The sequence below is a fragment of the Anarrhichthys ocellatus genome, unplaced genomic scaffold (assembly GCF_004355925.1).
Source record: "Anarrhichthys ocellatus isolate YVR2014 unplaced genomic scaffold, GSC_Weel_1.0 scaffold104, whole genome shotgun sequence".
NCBI lineage: Eukaryota > Metazoa > Chordata > Actinopteri > Perciformes > Anarhichadidae > Anarrhichthys > Anarrhichthys ocellatus.
Genome location: NW_022280134.1, coordinates 367,812 through 380,504, shown reverse-complemented (window position 1 = coordinate 380,504; position 12,693 = coordinate 367,812). Strand labels below are relative to the sequence as shown.

Sequence of the window (12,693 nt, the reverse complement as noted above, 5' to 3'; positions counted from 1 at the left end):
ACCCGGAAGTTGTTATTCCACAGTTTGACCACTCTTGCTTCAAACCCCAGGAAGAGCGCCGGGCTTTGAAGCAATAGTGGTCAAACTGTGGAATAACAACTTCCGGGTCTGTGACATGATGCAATGGGGCTCAGCTTTATGGTCATTTGTGAAGTGTTGTACTGAATTGCATCGTCTGGTATAAAATATTAGGAACAACCACATTGTACAGAGCTTGCTATTTCCTTCCTCAAAATTCTCACTTCCTTCTTTTCTGTGTACAGAAATGAGTTTGTTTGTTTTTATTTTATTTCCGTATATAAAATGTTCCTAATAGCTAACTTTTTTTGTTTGTTTGTTGGAAGATCACATTAAAGATGCATCAACTCTGACAGTTACTTTGTTGTTATTTGGGCATTGACAAATAACCTTAATGAACAAGAGATTACTGTTCACACTGTTGTACACACTGTACACACACACACACACACACACACACACACACACACACACACACACACTTACCTCTGCTTCAAATAATTTGGCACCAAAGAAAGGCCACTTCCTGGCAACGGTCAGGTAGATCCTCACACACTCAGAGGAACTTCGACCCCTGAGGGAGGCCCAGCGGGCGGAGAGACGCTGCAGCAGTTGCCTGAGTGGCGGGGGGGGGGGGAACTTCAGAGTAGAATCAAACTATTTTCCACTGAGGTCTGATCGGATTGGATTTGTTTGAATGATGCAAAAACCAATTAGAGTTGCTGTGTGTTTAGGAGTGTGACAGGAAATACAAATTAAAACTGCCAGGAAACAACTTCCTGTGATTGAAACCTACACTTTATGACGGTGACAACAGATTGTGACATTATAACTGAGCTCACAGACAACATCACATTAAATCGCCATATAACAGAATAGATACACACACGTGTGTGGACTGAGCCAGCCTTCAGTGTGTTCTGGTACCTGAGCTGCTCCTCAGACGTGGTCCTGCGGTAATGTTTCGGGTAGAATCTGTCCAGGACCTGCTTCAGGGTTTGGGTAGACTTGGTCTGGGCTGGTCCAGGAGCAGAGAAGGGACGCTCAAAGTCCCCAAACTCCACCTGAACACAGACACAGTGAGTGTTACACTGTATTCTTTTGTTTTTAAGGTGGGGTCTGGTCTAACAAACAATAATATGTGAAATATGTGTCACTGTTTAAGTGATGTATCCCATTAAAGGACGTATTGTAAACATTTAAAAGAAAAAAAAAAGAAGTAGCTTTCAGACCTGGGCCAGCAGGGCAGCCATCTCCAGAGCCAGCTCCTTGTTGACAGGGAAGTGTCCCGCGACGATGGCCTCATTCGTCTGATAAGCCAGCAGCAGCCTCTCCCTCTCTGACTCCCCCCTGACCTGGAGAGAGAAGTACAGCCTGCGGATGGACAGAGGTGGTAAAACATTGTGAAAAAGAAGCAAAGAGAAGGAGGATGAGGGAGGGAAGCGGCTGGGTCCTTCTCTACCTGCTCTTGTAGGTGAGGCGGACCGTCCTGGTGTTTTCAGACTTGCCAGTGTGCTGCTCCTTAGAAGCCTGCTCCCATTTGGAGATGATGTCACAAATCTGCGGGCGGCATGAAGGCGACAGATTATCGCTAACTCGAGGAAACCAAGGCTGCCTATATCTTAAAAAAAACAACCATCGCATGAATAGAAGGTGCACCTTGATGCCTCCTTGGAGGCAGTGCTCCAGCTCTCGTCCGGTGGGGTCGTCGGTGTACAAGCTGAAACCAGATAACCCCGTTTTCCTAATGCCGGTGTCCTGGTTGAGGCGACACTGGAACTCGTCCACTGTGGTCGAAGCATCGAAGCTCACCACCTATGGGAATGCAATTTAGTCAGTTAAGCTCCTTTTTTTAAAACTTAGACACGGTGGTGCTTTAAGCTAAATGCTAACGTCAGCACACTCAAATGCTCACCGTGACAATGCTAACGTGTTAAAGTTTAGCAGGAAAAAGGAAGCATTGTTACTGTCATCTCAACATGTACAAGAAGCAGCTCTGCATGGCTGTACTTAGCCATAATTGTACTTTGAGCTAAACTCTAACAACAGCAAGCTAACATGCTCAATGCTAACATGCTAAAGTTTAGCAGATAAAAGGAAGCATTCTTCCTGTCATCTCTTCATCCCAGAAGAAGTAGCTGTGTGGCTTTCCTTACTTGATTTTGAATTCATCGTTTAGTTCATTTAATCGACCGATCTGTAAAACTGAGTTTATACATTACGAATCACACAAAAACATCACTTTGATTTGTGTGTTTACCAGATATGTGCTTGTAAGTTTATTTTAAATAAGTCATTCAGGATGAAAAACCCTAAAAACGACGAATCGAACTCAATAAATCCCAGTCGATCGACACCAAAACGACCGATTAGTCGACTAATCGACTTAGAGGGGCACAGGCCTAATGCAAGGGATACTACAACATTTAATGGAAATCATGTCGCAATATTTCTTTTGTTATTGTATTTCAGTCAGTCCTGAAGCAGATTTACATAAGCCCAGAGCTGATACTAGGCTGTGGTGTCATCACTTCCAGCAAGTACACACAGAGAGAGACAGGGAGTGACAAAAACGAACACTCCCTCCAGAGAAACCTTGACTCAGAGCGTAGGGAGCAAAGGGAATTTGAAGTATGGGCGCACGAGTATGACATGAACATTAAACACACAGCGACTCTTTACAGTGGACCGGTTTATGTGTAAACTGTGCCTGACTTGAGGCTTATGTGATAAATGAAGCAGCGAGAGGCAAACTGAACTAGCTTTGAAAGAGCCACTGCTGTTATTATTATTAAAACTATTATCTAGCTTTCTGTGTTGGTGTATTACTACCTGGTAGGTGTTATTGAGGAAGTGGACAGGGACGCTGAATGGCAGGGAGTGATGATAGGGATTCCTCAGTAGGATGGACAGGATCTCCATACGGGACGGCCTGACCTGCCTCTCGCCCTTCTGCTGGGTCCGCTCCATGGAGCGCTGGCAGTAGATGGCATACTTACCCACCTCCGTCCTGAGGATGCAGTGGTACAGAAGTGGTGCGCACATCAAGGACAATCACATACCGTCAATCTGAACAATGTCGCTGTGTTTGCTCAATGATAATGATCAATCCAGTTATTGATCCCCACATGTTTATGCTGATAAATGTTTGGAGATTAGTGCTAATTAATCTTGGTACTTGTGATGAGTCAACTGAATGTGTTTATATGTCTATAATTGGTGGAGTTCCCCTTTATTTGAGTGTAATTTAAGTTCTAATACTGGTGATTGTACACAAAGAACTATATTGCACTTAACTGAGGTATATAAACTGAGTTCAAGTTCATTTACCCGTCACTACATCCCTGGAGGGAAGTACAGCATGATTTACTAACTGACTGTAAAAGGCTGGCTCCATGATAATGCCATGTCAGCATTATCTCATTATTGTATGTAAGACAACTCGGGCCAAGCACAGAATTCATTTTAGTCAACCGACAGAATATGAACTGATAATTGTTCGATAATTGATTTATTTGGTTTTTGGTCATTTTTCAGGTAAAAAACTGGAAACATTCTCTGGTTCCAGGCTCTCACATGTGAGGGTTTGTCTGCTCGGTGCAAATTACATCTTGAACAAAACAAGACATTGGTTCTGGGAAACTACCGAACATTTTATAAACATAATTGATTAATGAGAAAATGACGGCCACATTAATTATGACTGAAAATAATCAGCGTAGTTAATAGAAGTACAAACAAGATTTCCAGACTTGATCATGTTTTTTTTGCAGTGCTACTTCTATTTGGTGTTTGCAAAGGTTATGTTGCATGCTAACGTTGGGGGGGGGCCCTGGTGTTTTCTCACCTGGAGTCTCCGTGTCTTTTGAGGTGAACCTGGAGCAGCCAGAGGAACGGATGCTGAGGCAGAAACAGTCCGACACACAGGGCTAGAAACTGCCAACCCTAAAGAATGACGCACGAGGTCAGAACAAGCTGAATATGAGACAGAGAATCTGCAAAGAAAGAACCTGGAGCATCAGGGCAACGTGTGAGAGACGGACTGGAAAGCTGCAGCTTCTCCTTGTTGCATCTTTGTATATCTGGTATATCTGGTTATAGGCTATGGGAGATCACACAACTTTTAGTTTTGAACTATATATAGCCTGAAATGATTTTTAACTGTTTGGAGTTGTGAAACCATGTTTTTTCTAAGCACCTAAAACAAAAATGTTCTCAGTTAAACCCTGATGATTACACACATTTTCAGACACCCTGCCCTTTCAAACGTCAGCGTTTTCCAGTAAGTAACACGAGCCACTGCTGCCACCGTGTGGCGAGAATGCAAACCTGCAGGGGACCCGGATGGCCCTGCAGGTGCCTCCTCCGGGTCTGCTTGATCAGCTGGCAGAAGAACTCGTTCTGAAGCTCGGGGTGGGCCAGGCACACCTGCAAAGCACTCTGGGCCAGCGAGACGTGGTAGTCGATGGCCGGAGCGTCGATGGCCACGTTGATGAAAAGCTGACAAGTCTGAGGAGAGACGAGGGTCGGGGTTTTAAAAGACAGACGAGATATCGCTCTTTGATTGTGGACAAAAGAAGGCACATCAATGCGGTGTGTGGGTGTGTGCGTGTGTGCGTGTGTGGGTGTGTGCGTGTGTACCTTAAAGAGTTTAACGGCCTCGGTCTGCAGAGCTTGTGAGGGCAGGGTGGTGAGAGGAGACAACAGGGCTTCCTTACTGAAACACAACATGGGATGTCTCCAGATCTGGGAGTCTGAGAGACAGAGAGAGAGACTGCTAGCTGAAGGTAATAATGAGAACATGTCAAACAAGTTAATAAAATATATATACGTATATGTCGTATGAAATATTTAGAATAACTATGAACGAACCAAAGTTAAGTGACAAACAGAGTGGAAGACATACTGCACGTACACCCTAAACTCAGTCTGGAGTATTTTTTCACCAGTACGTTTTCGCCACATCTTGTTTTGCACGTTATATTAGAAAGACAAAGAAGAAATGAATTCACTGATTTGTATCATAAAACTTTGGTTGATGATGATGTAGAAACCACTCTCACCTCATCTAGTTTAGGGTTGTATTTAACACGGACACACATTCCGTATATCAGGAAAACAAGCAAGAAGAAAAATGCTTTAATTGTTTACACAGTGAGTATTAACGCCCTCCCTTTTGTGTTGGTTACTATTGCGGATCAATGTTGTGACGTAATATGATGTATGAAAAATATTTATTTTGAAAGTAAGAAAAATATGCAATCAGCTATTTATGGAAGGCCATTTTCGCCATGTGATTAAAAAAAGGATCCTGTAAGTCATTATAACGAGGAACCGAAATAACGACTTAGTATCTAAAAACAAGTTTCTTGTGTTTTGGGATACTAAATCATAATTTCGAGATAAATCATAATTTGATTCTAAGTCATTATCTTGCGATACTGAGCTGTCATCACTTCAAGATACTGCGTCATTCATTTGCAATATTAAGTCATTATTTTGAGAAAGTTTACTAAGTTATTATTTTATAATGTCATTAATATACTACTCATTACAATAATTTATAGGATCTCTTTTTTTCCATCACAGGACCAAGTCTTATTTTTTTACTGACGCACATGGGCTTCCACAGGCAACCCAATGAAAGACACAACAAACAATAAATACATTTGTAAGAAATGTTTACTTGGATCTCCATCCAGTTGGAAGAGTTTTCCCACCAGTTGTTCGAACTCAGTGCCGACTTTCCCCACTGTGGTGCCCGCTGCCACCGACAGATGGTAGAGCCACGAATCCTACAGAGCGACACACAATAACATCAGTGACACTAGAGGCACAGGAAATAGACATTATGAGCACAGAATCAGGTCCGGTTCGATCAGCTGTTTGAACCTATAAATAGTCACATTCTTGCATTAGATTTAGAAATAAAATTGTAGAGCAGAAAAATTGCAACAATGACAAAAAGAGAAGAAGAAAAAAAATGATGAACTTCCGGAGCGACACCGACCTTTTCGTGGCGGGACTCGATGAGCAGGTAGGTGGGCCCTTGCTCTTGTGGATGGACGGCGAGGGTGAAAGGGGCCGTCTGTAAGCCCCGCTCACACGCCTTTAGGTCGTCACCGCAGTCCCTCGACCTGTCCACCTCCTCAACCCGGGCCTCCCACAGCTTAATCTGACCCAGGGGGAACTGAGAGCACACACATGAACACGCTGAAATAAAGGGGAACAGCTTTTTGCACCTCTGAACTAAAGATCCTTCCTGATACTGTACATTTTTTACAAATTAACGCTCTGAACCACAAAACCCGCTAGTGGGATTAAAAAGCAGGTTTTCTTTTTATGTACATCGAGAGCGAAGTGGAAACCGGAGTCAAATTCCATGTATGTGTACACATACATGGCCAATAAAGCTGATTGTGATTCTGATTCTGACAATAAAGTGTGACAAAAAAAAGAAGAAAAAAAAACATTTACCCGACCAGAGCGTTACAGTTCTGTCCCCACATCCTGCAAACCTTAAGATTTGATGTTGAATCTCACCTTGTCCTCCTGGGTGCGGAAATAGTACAAGGTTTTTCCAATCAGAGCGCACCAAACCCGCTTGGAGTAGCCGTGCTTCACCTGCCATGGAGCAAGGACACATTTCACTTAAGATGTAGAAATGTTTGTGAAACACCTTTTTCATTTTTGGTAAAGTTGTATGTGGTGTTTTATTTTTTTTAGTCATAGTTAGAGATTGACATTTGAAGGTTGCCGGACCTTGACGAGCAGTCCCTTCATGCCGGGGCGAATATCGGGCTGGGTGAAGAGCGGACTGGCAGCCTTCACCCTGAGCACGCTCTGCAGCACCCGGAGCCACTCCTCCAGCAGGTTGGGGGAGTCGGCCTTCAGGTAGTACACGCGCTTCTCCGTCACTACCTGCGGTGCACACGGCGACAATGGGCAAAACAGGATGGCATAATTCTGAGGGAGTAGATATTCGAGGATGGAAAAAAAAAAAATAAATACCTGGAGGACTTGTTTTCCCTCTCCGCGGGCGATGCTGCTGGTGGCGTTGACCTCGATCTGACCCTGAGGTTTCCTGATCACGTCGCTCTGTGGGAACAGAACGGTAGATAAATACCCCCTTAAATAGTGAGACGCTAAAGATATAAAAGACAAAAATATATGCAAGATATAAAAGTGTATAAAACCCACGGGTGAGTTGTAATAGAGCAGCTCTCCGTCTTTGAGGACGAACCAGCGTCTCTTCCAAGTCTTCTTCCAGGTCTTCACCATTTTCAACAGGTAGCCGGACTTCTCCATCGGTTCCTGCAAAGACACTACGCGGTTCAGTTCTATGTCGTACGACATGAAATGTCCCCTCTTACCATCCAAAGAGTTTAATCTAAAACAGATCGAGGTCGTGGTACTACTTTATTTAACTTAATGTCTAAAATACAGTCTGTGTAGTTCATTGATATGTGAAAAAACAAGAGCAACAAGAAATAAGAATGTAAATGAAGAAAAATAAATTTGTATGGACACAATGTTTTTTGTTGCCTTTTTTTAAAGTCAACATTCTGAATTTCCCCGCATAAGACAATATCACTTCTTTCATTTACAAAAACAAAAGTTTCTCTTTAGAATTTCCTAAAAGATGCAGAAAGGACATTTTCCAATCTATCGAACAAAATAAAGCTTTGACCGATGAATTTGGTGGAACTACTGCGGTATTATTGCTCTGAATTGACTTTGTATTCTCATTTGGGAGCTCGTAATTGACATGAGTTATTTTGTTATGTCCTCCCGAGACCATAGACTGTATAAAAGAAGTGGAGGTAGTCATTGTGACGTCACCCACTCGTTTGTGGACTGCCGTTTTGAAGCATTGACTTCGACGATTTGGTTGTCGCCATCTTTTTGCAACCAGCGAACGGAAATTACCGTATTTAGACTGCGGAGGAGTCTAAATACGGAGGAGTGAAGTAGAGACGCCGGTAGCGATCAATCACAGTAAGACCGCCCTAAAGCATCCCCTGCTTTATGGTCTGTTTGACTCTAAATGGACCACAATTTACTAAATGAACATCATGCTGTATTGAAGAAGACTTGAAACTAGAGATTGAGACCATAAACTCATGTTTACAATGTTTACTGAGGGAATAAATCAAGAGAGAAGTAGAGTCATTAAGTTTAAGGCACTTTGGCTTCACTCGTCAGAACTGGAGGTTGCCGCCGGGGTGAGACGATCAACAGACCGGTCTCCCAAAGAACAACATTCAGGACTCACGCTCCTGCCGTTGTCGCCGGCTGAAGAGCAGGTCTTTGGGAGCTTCTGCTCCGGTTCAGAGCACTCTGTGTCGGTGGAGTAGGCATCGGGAGGGATGGCGTAGTCGCTCTCTGATGTCATCGAGGACATGGACACAGCTGGAGGAAGAGGAGGAGGAAAAGCAAAGTTGACGACGGAGCACGGAGCTTCATTCAGCCTCATTGAGTGAGTGCGGCGGTAAACGTCCTGGGACGTGCTGTACCTCTCTTGAGGGAGCGCGGGCTGCCGTCCTTGCGGGAGCTGGAGGAGGCGCGGGAGCTGCAGAGGGAGCCGTCCTCCTCCCCCGAGCTGGACAACTCCTCGGAGCTGGATGACTCGTCTGAGAACGGGCTGCTGCTCAGCAGGGTAGCTTTCTGTGAGGAGAGAGAGAGAGAGAGAGAGAGAGAGAGAGAGGGGTGATGGTCAACACACAAAAAAGAACAGCCAACTCGTAGAGACATTTAACACTCACCCCCTTCAGAGTGGTGTAAACCGGAGCTGTCATGTTCTTATAGACGAGGGACGTGTACATCACAAAGGCGGGATAGGAGGACTGGAGGGAGGGGTCTGCAACGTACAGATCACAGGTCAGTTAGTCAGTACTGTTGGTAGATTGAATCCTCTCTCGTTCCCGTCTCACCTTTGCTAGCAGGGTCCGTGCAGGACGTCTCAGACAGACGGATTCCCGATTTAGCCACAGCATAGATGCGACTCTCCTGTTGGGGAAAAAGAACTTGCTGAATTATCCCCCAATAAGTTCTACCGGTAGGAGAATATCTTCTGACTTACTGTGCATCGATACCTGCAGCTGGCATTATTTTGTCACTATATATATTACACTCACCAGCTATGGACCGAAAACTCAGTATTTCTGTTAAAGGGATAGTTCAGGTGTTTTGAAGTGGGGTTGTGGGAGGTTCTTAGAGGATCTCGTTCTGATCTTATCTTAACTTATCCAGAGTCAGTGTATTACCTGCAGTTTGAGTACCAGCACGGGAGCAAAGTAATGTACTCCTGTGGACGGGGGCAGCGACAAAATGTGTTTTAGCACCTAAAAAAAAGGCCCATTTAAAGAAAAAAATCAATATCTATTTAAGTGTATAATAATATTAAAAATATTCCACTGTTTGACCTTGCCTTGAGACAGCTCTATCTATAGATTTTTTAGTCTGATGTCTTTGTTTGATGCGTGTGCATTTCAGTGGAGAGTTTCATGATGCTCTCAGTTTAGATTGTCTTACCCAGGAGGGCAGCCTGTGTAAGGGGGGTGTAGGGGGAGCTGAGCTGTCACAGCTGATCTCCGGACCAGGTTCCGGTGGACCAGTTGAGGTCTGCAAATCTGGAAATAGAGGCCCAGCCCGTGAGCCTTGAGGAGGCGTGTCCCTGCCCGTCTCCATGCCAACCTGCTGCTCCTGGTCGAGGTCCGTTTCCTGTGGCCGGAGTGGGCGCAGCATGCTGAGAGCGTTGCGCGTTCGCCCGTGCGCGGCCTCGGTGCTGATCGAGGGCTGGCTCAGGTGTCTCTTGGCCAGAGCCGCGTTCGTCAACCCGAAGCCCGCCGGGGTCCGCAGCCGGGGCTGCTTGGGCGAGGCCGGGTTATCCCTGGGGTCCTGGGGCGGGTTGGGTCGTTTAGGGGTGAGGGCTGGTGTGAAGATGGGGCTGGGGGTATTGGCTTCGCCGGACGAGGATGAGGAGTCGAGTCGCTGGGACTGGAAGCGTTTGTTGAGCTCCTCGGAGGTGCGGTCCTCCAGCTTGGCCCTGTGTGCCTCCTCCTCCTCCTCCTCCTCCTCCTCCTCCTCTTCTTCCTTACACCCTCCCAGCATCCCATCCGGCAACCCCAGCAGGCCGAAGCCGGGCCTCTCAGAGCGCTGCATGTCGTCGTCAAACAGAGAGCTGCTGTCGTCCGAAGCAGTCAGGTAGGTCTCACTGCCGGGGCGGCTGAACTCCAGACCACCACCTCCCCCTCCTCCTCCTCCTCCTCCTCCTCCTCCTCCTCCTCCTTCTCCGTCTGATGCAGCGCTGGAGAGCACGGAGGAGATGCCACGAGACTCGGGTCCACGTGTGCTCTCATCCAGGCTTTCAGATGCACTGTCATCCTCCAGAGGTCCGGTCTGCTCCGGTCTCTGGACTTCACCGTTTGTCCCCGAGGAGGCTATCTGCTTGCCGCCCTTCTCTGTCAAAGCAAACATGAAAATACATAACCAACAGTTGTAACATAATTATTTTCTTTGTTAGGATCATTTGTTGTTGTAATACTCAGTTCAGCCACAAGAGGCTGAAGTGTACCACCACCGGAAGAGTGTTAATTTACATAAAAAGGTCGTCAGAGTCACTTTCCAGCGTCCTGTTTCGTCCAGAATCAGTTTTCCGGATCCAAAGCTGTGAATCTGTGGTGACTTACCGGTTGCGTCTCTGTCCTTCGTCTCCCCCTGGGTGCTGAGGGTCCTCTGGCAGGGTGCCGGTCCAGTGAGCACCTGGGGGCTCTTCCCCCTCACCTGGAAGCAGCCGAACGTCAGGCTGCTGAGACGCTGGGCCTCACCTGGTCTGCACAGGACGCCTCGCCCACCGCTGCTCTTCTGCTCGAAGGCTGCGGACAAAAAAATCATTATTATCACAACAACATCGAGCTAGTTTAGTACATGAAAAACAGATTTGAAACTCACACTGCACTTGTGTCTGCAACTCCCCAATCTGAGCCTCCTGCTGCTTGTTGGCTTCTCTCAACGCCGCGTTCTCTACCTCAAACTGAAGAAGAAACGTGTTTCAAAATAAAAGCCCCTTTCTTGGACCCAGGGATTAATCGAATGGAATGAAATACTGGTGACTCTAACTCACCACCCAGCTTACATTTTTGCCACATTTCCATCAATTTCAACTTGAAATCTAATGCCATCATTTAATTTACCTCTGACAACTTCAGCATCACCCATTCCTTGATCTTAGCTGCTTTCTCCTCCACCGTTTTGGCGTCTTGATGTCGGATCTGTTTCTGGTGAAAGAAGACACAGTGTGACAATACTTCGGATATAGAGTTTGTGTCTTTGTGACTGCGAAGACGCCATATCTCCCGCTACTTCCTTTTGCACCTTGGCATCCGCCAGCTTTGAATGAAGTTCCTCACGCACTATTGCTTTTACCTGCTCCTCCAGCTGCTGCTCCAGCCGGGCGATGGCATCCTCCTTGTCCTGCACCAGGGCCTGCAGCTCCTGGCACCGCCGGAACAGACGCACCTCCGAGTCTCCCGACTGACTGTCGGGGGCCTTCAGCTTCTCCTCCATCCACTGCACCTGGAAACACACGTACAAGCCTTACATATGCACATAAGCGACACACACGAGTGAACGCACTTGAGTCTGGATCCTGACCTGCTGGTGAGCGGTGAAGGCCCGTTTTTCGGCATCAATCACTTGCGTCTCCAATTGTTGAATCTGGGAAACCAAGAACACAATATTTTATTTCAGTTTAATCAGATATTGTGAGTTTTCTCACAATATCTTACTAAATATCAACTCCCCTTCAGTCCCCGAGCCAAACACAACAGCACCAGATAAAGACAGATGCAGATGTTTTGCAGCTGGACCTTTTGGCATTGATGGCTCAAAAGAATGTTTAGAATCACAAATAGGATTCTCAAAGTTTACCGATGTATCTAAAATGTGCATTTACATATTATGCATTTATCAACAAGTTCCTCCTTATACGAAATCTCTAATAATAATAATAATCTAATAATTGCTTTAATTTGTCGCACAATCCACTGATATTTTCGACAAACTCATCGTTGTTTACTTCTTCTTATGCTCAAGTAATGTTTGTTTTGTCCAATTCGGAATCTCAGCGGTTGTATCGTAATTGTAATCGTTAGCTTCACGGCAGTAATTGCATGGAAAATATGCCACCTTTTTCTGTGGATGTCCGATCGGTGTTCATGGTAAATGTAGTCCATTGAAGCAATGAATTCAGCCTAGTGAGTGCTATATTGACACAGAGAAAGCTGGGTTTCTCCTGCTCGCGGAGCGGTGCCGGCAGCGCCTACACGTACCAGGATGCATTGCAAAAGAGCTTCCGATGCCCGGGGCATATCCTCCATGCACAGAGGCCGTATCCTCTTGCATGGGCCTCTCTCCGCTGTACTCTGGCTCCAATAAACACTCATACTTTTTTTTTTCTTCAAAATTCTACAGAAGTGCTGCATAGAGCACCTTTAAGCAGCTTCATAATAATGACGAGGTGTCACATCTGTAAAAGGCACAACCGGCTCTTTGTTTGCTGAGATCAGAGCCGAGCATGTGGAACCTGGTAGGAGTGTGTTAAAACTGCAGCAACACTTAAGGGTCACACACACACACACACACACACACACACACACACACACACACACACAC

At 45.8% G+C, this 12,693-nt stretch overlaps 1 protein-coding gene across 5 annotated transcripts in view; it reads right to left on the bottom strand.

Moving 5' to 3' along the window:
• Window positions 1-12,693, bottom strand: part of plekhh2 (pleckstrin homology domain containing, family H (with MyTH4 domain) member 2) — a 26,319-nt gene that overhangs the window by 3,588 nt on the left and 10,038 nt on the right. Inside the window, exons 3-27 of one of the 5 annotated variants that reach the window (XM_031876157.1) lie at window positions 11,674-11,736; window positions 11,446-11,595; window positions 11,214-11,297; window positions 10,972-11,053; window positions 10,710-10,895; window positions 9,553-10,481; window positions 8,952-9,027; window positions 8,784-8,878; window positions 8,535-8,685; window positions 8,294-8,430; window positions 7,219-7,332; window positions 7,030-7,116; window positions 6,781-6,939; window positions 6,562-6,642; window positions 6,029-6,208; window positions 5,705-5,813; window positions 4,660-4,772; window positions 4,348-4,527; window positions 3,866-3,963; window positions 2,851-3,028; window positions 1,678-1,833; window positions 1,481-1,578; window positions 1,251-1,392; window positions 946-1,082; window positions 505-634 (exon numbers count right to left, since the gene is read on the bottom strand). In XM_031876157.1, coding sequence (XP_031732017.1) covers window positions 505-634; window positions 946-1,082; window positions 1,251-1,392; window positions 1,481-1,578; window positions 1,678-1,833; window positions 2,851-3,028; window positions 3,866-3,963; window positions 4,348-4,527; window positions 4,660-4,772; window positions 5,705-5,813; window positions 6,029-6,208; window positions 6,562-6,642; window positions 6,781-6,939; window positions 7,030-7,116; window positions 7,219-7,332; window positions 8,294-8,430; window positions 8,535-8,685; window positions 8,784-8,878; window positions 8,952-9,027; window positions 9,553-10,481; window positions 10,710-10,895; window positions 10,972-11,053; window positions 11,214-11,297; window positions 11,446-11,595; window positions 11,674-11,736 — 3,915 coding nt within the window. Of the gene's footprint in view, window positions 1-504; window positions 635-945; window positions 1,083-1,250; window positions 1,393-1,480; window positions 1,834-1,933; window positions 3,029-3,865; window positions 3,964-4,347; window positions 4,528-4,659; window positions 4,773-5,704; window positions 5,814-6,028; window positions 6,209-6,561; window positions 6,643-6,780; window positions 6,940-7,029; window positions 7,117-7,218; window positions 7,333-8,293; window positions 8,431-8,534; window positions 8,686-8,783; window positions 8,879-8,951; window positions 9,028-9,552; window positions 10,482-10,709; window positions 10,896-10,971; window positions 11,054-11,213; window positions 11,298-11,445; window positions 11,596-11,673; window positions 11,737-12,693 lie in introns of those variants that run through there. The other 4 variants (XM_031876155.1, XM_031876158.1, XM_031876156.1 and 1 more) reach the window with 4 other exon arrangements.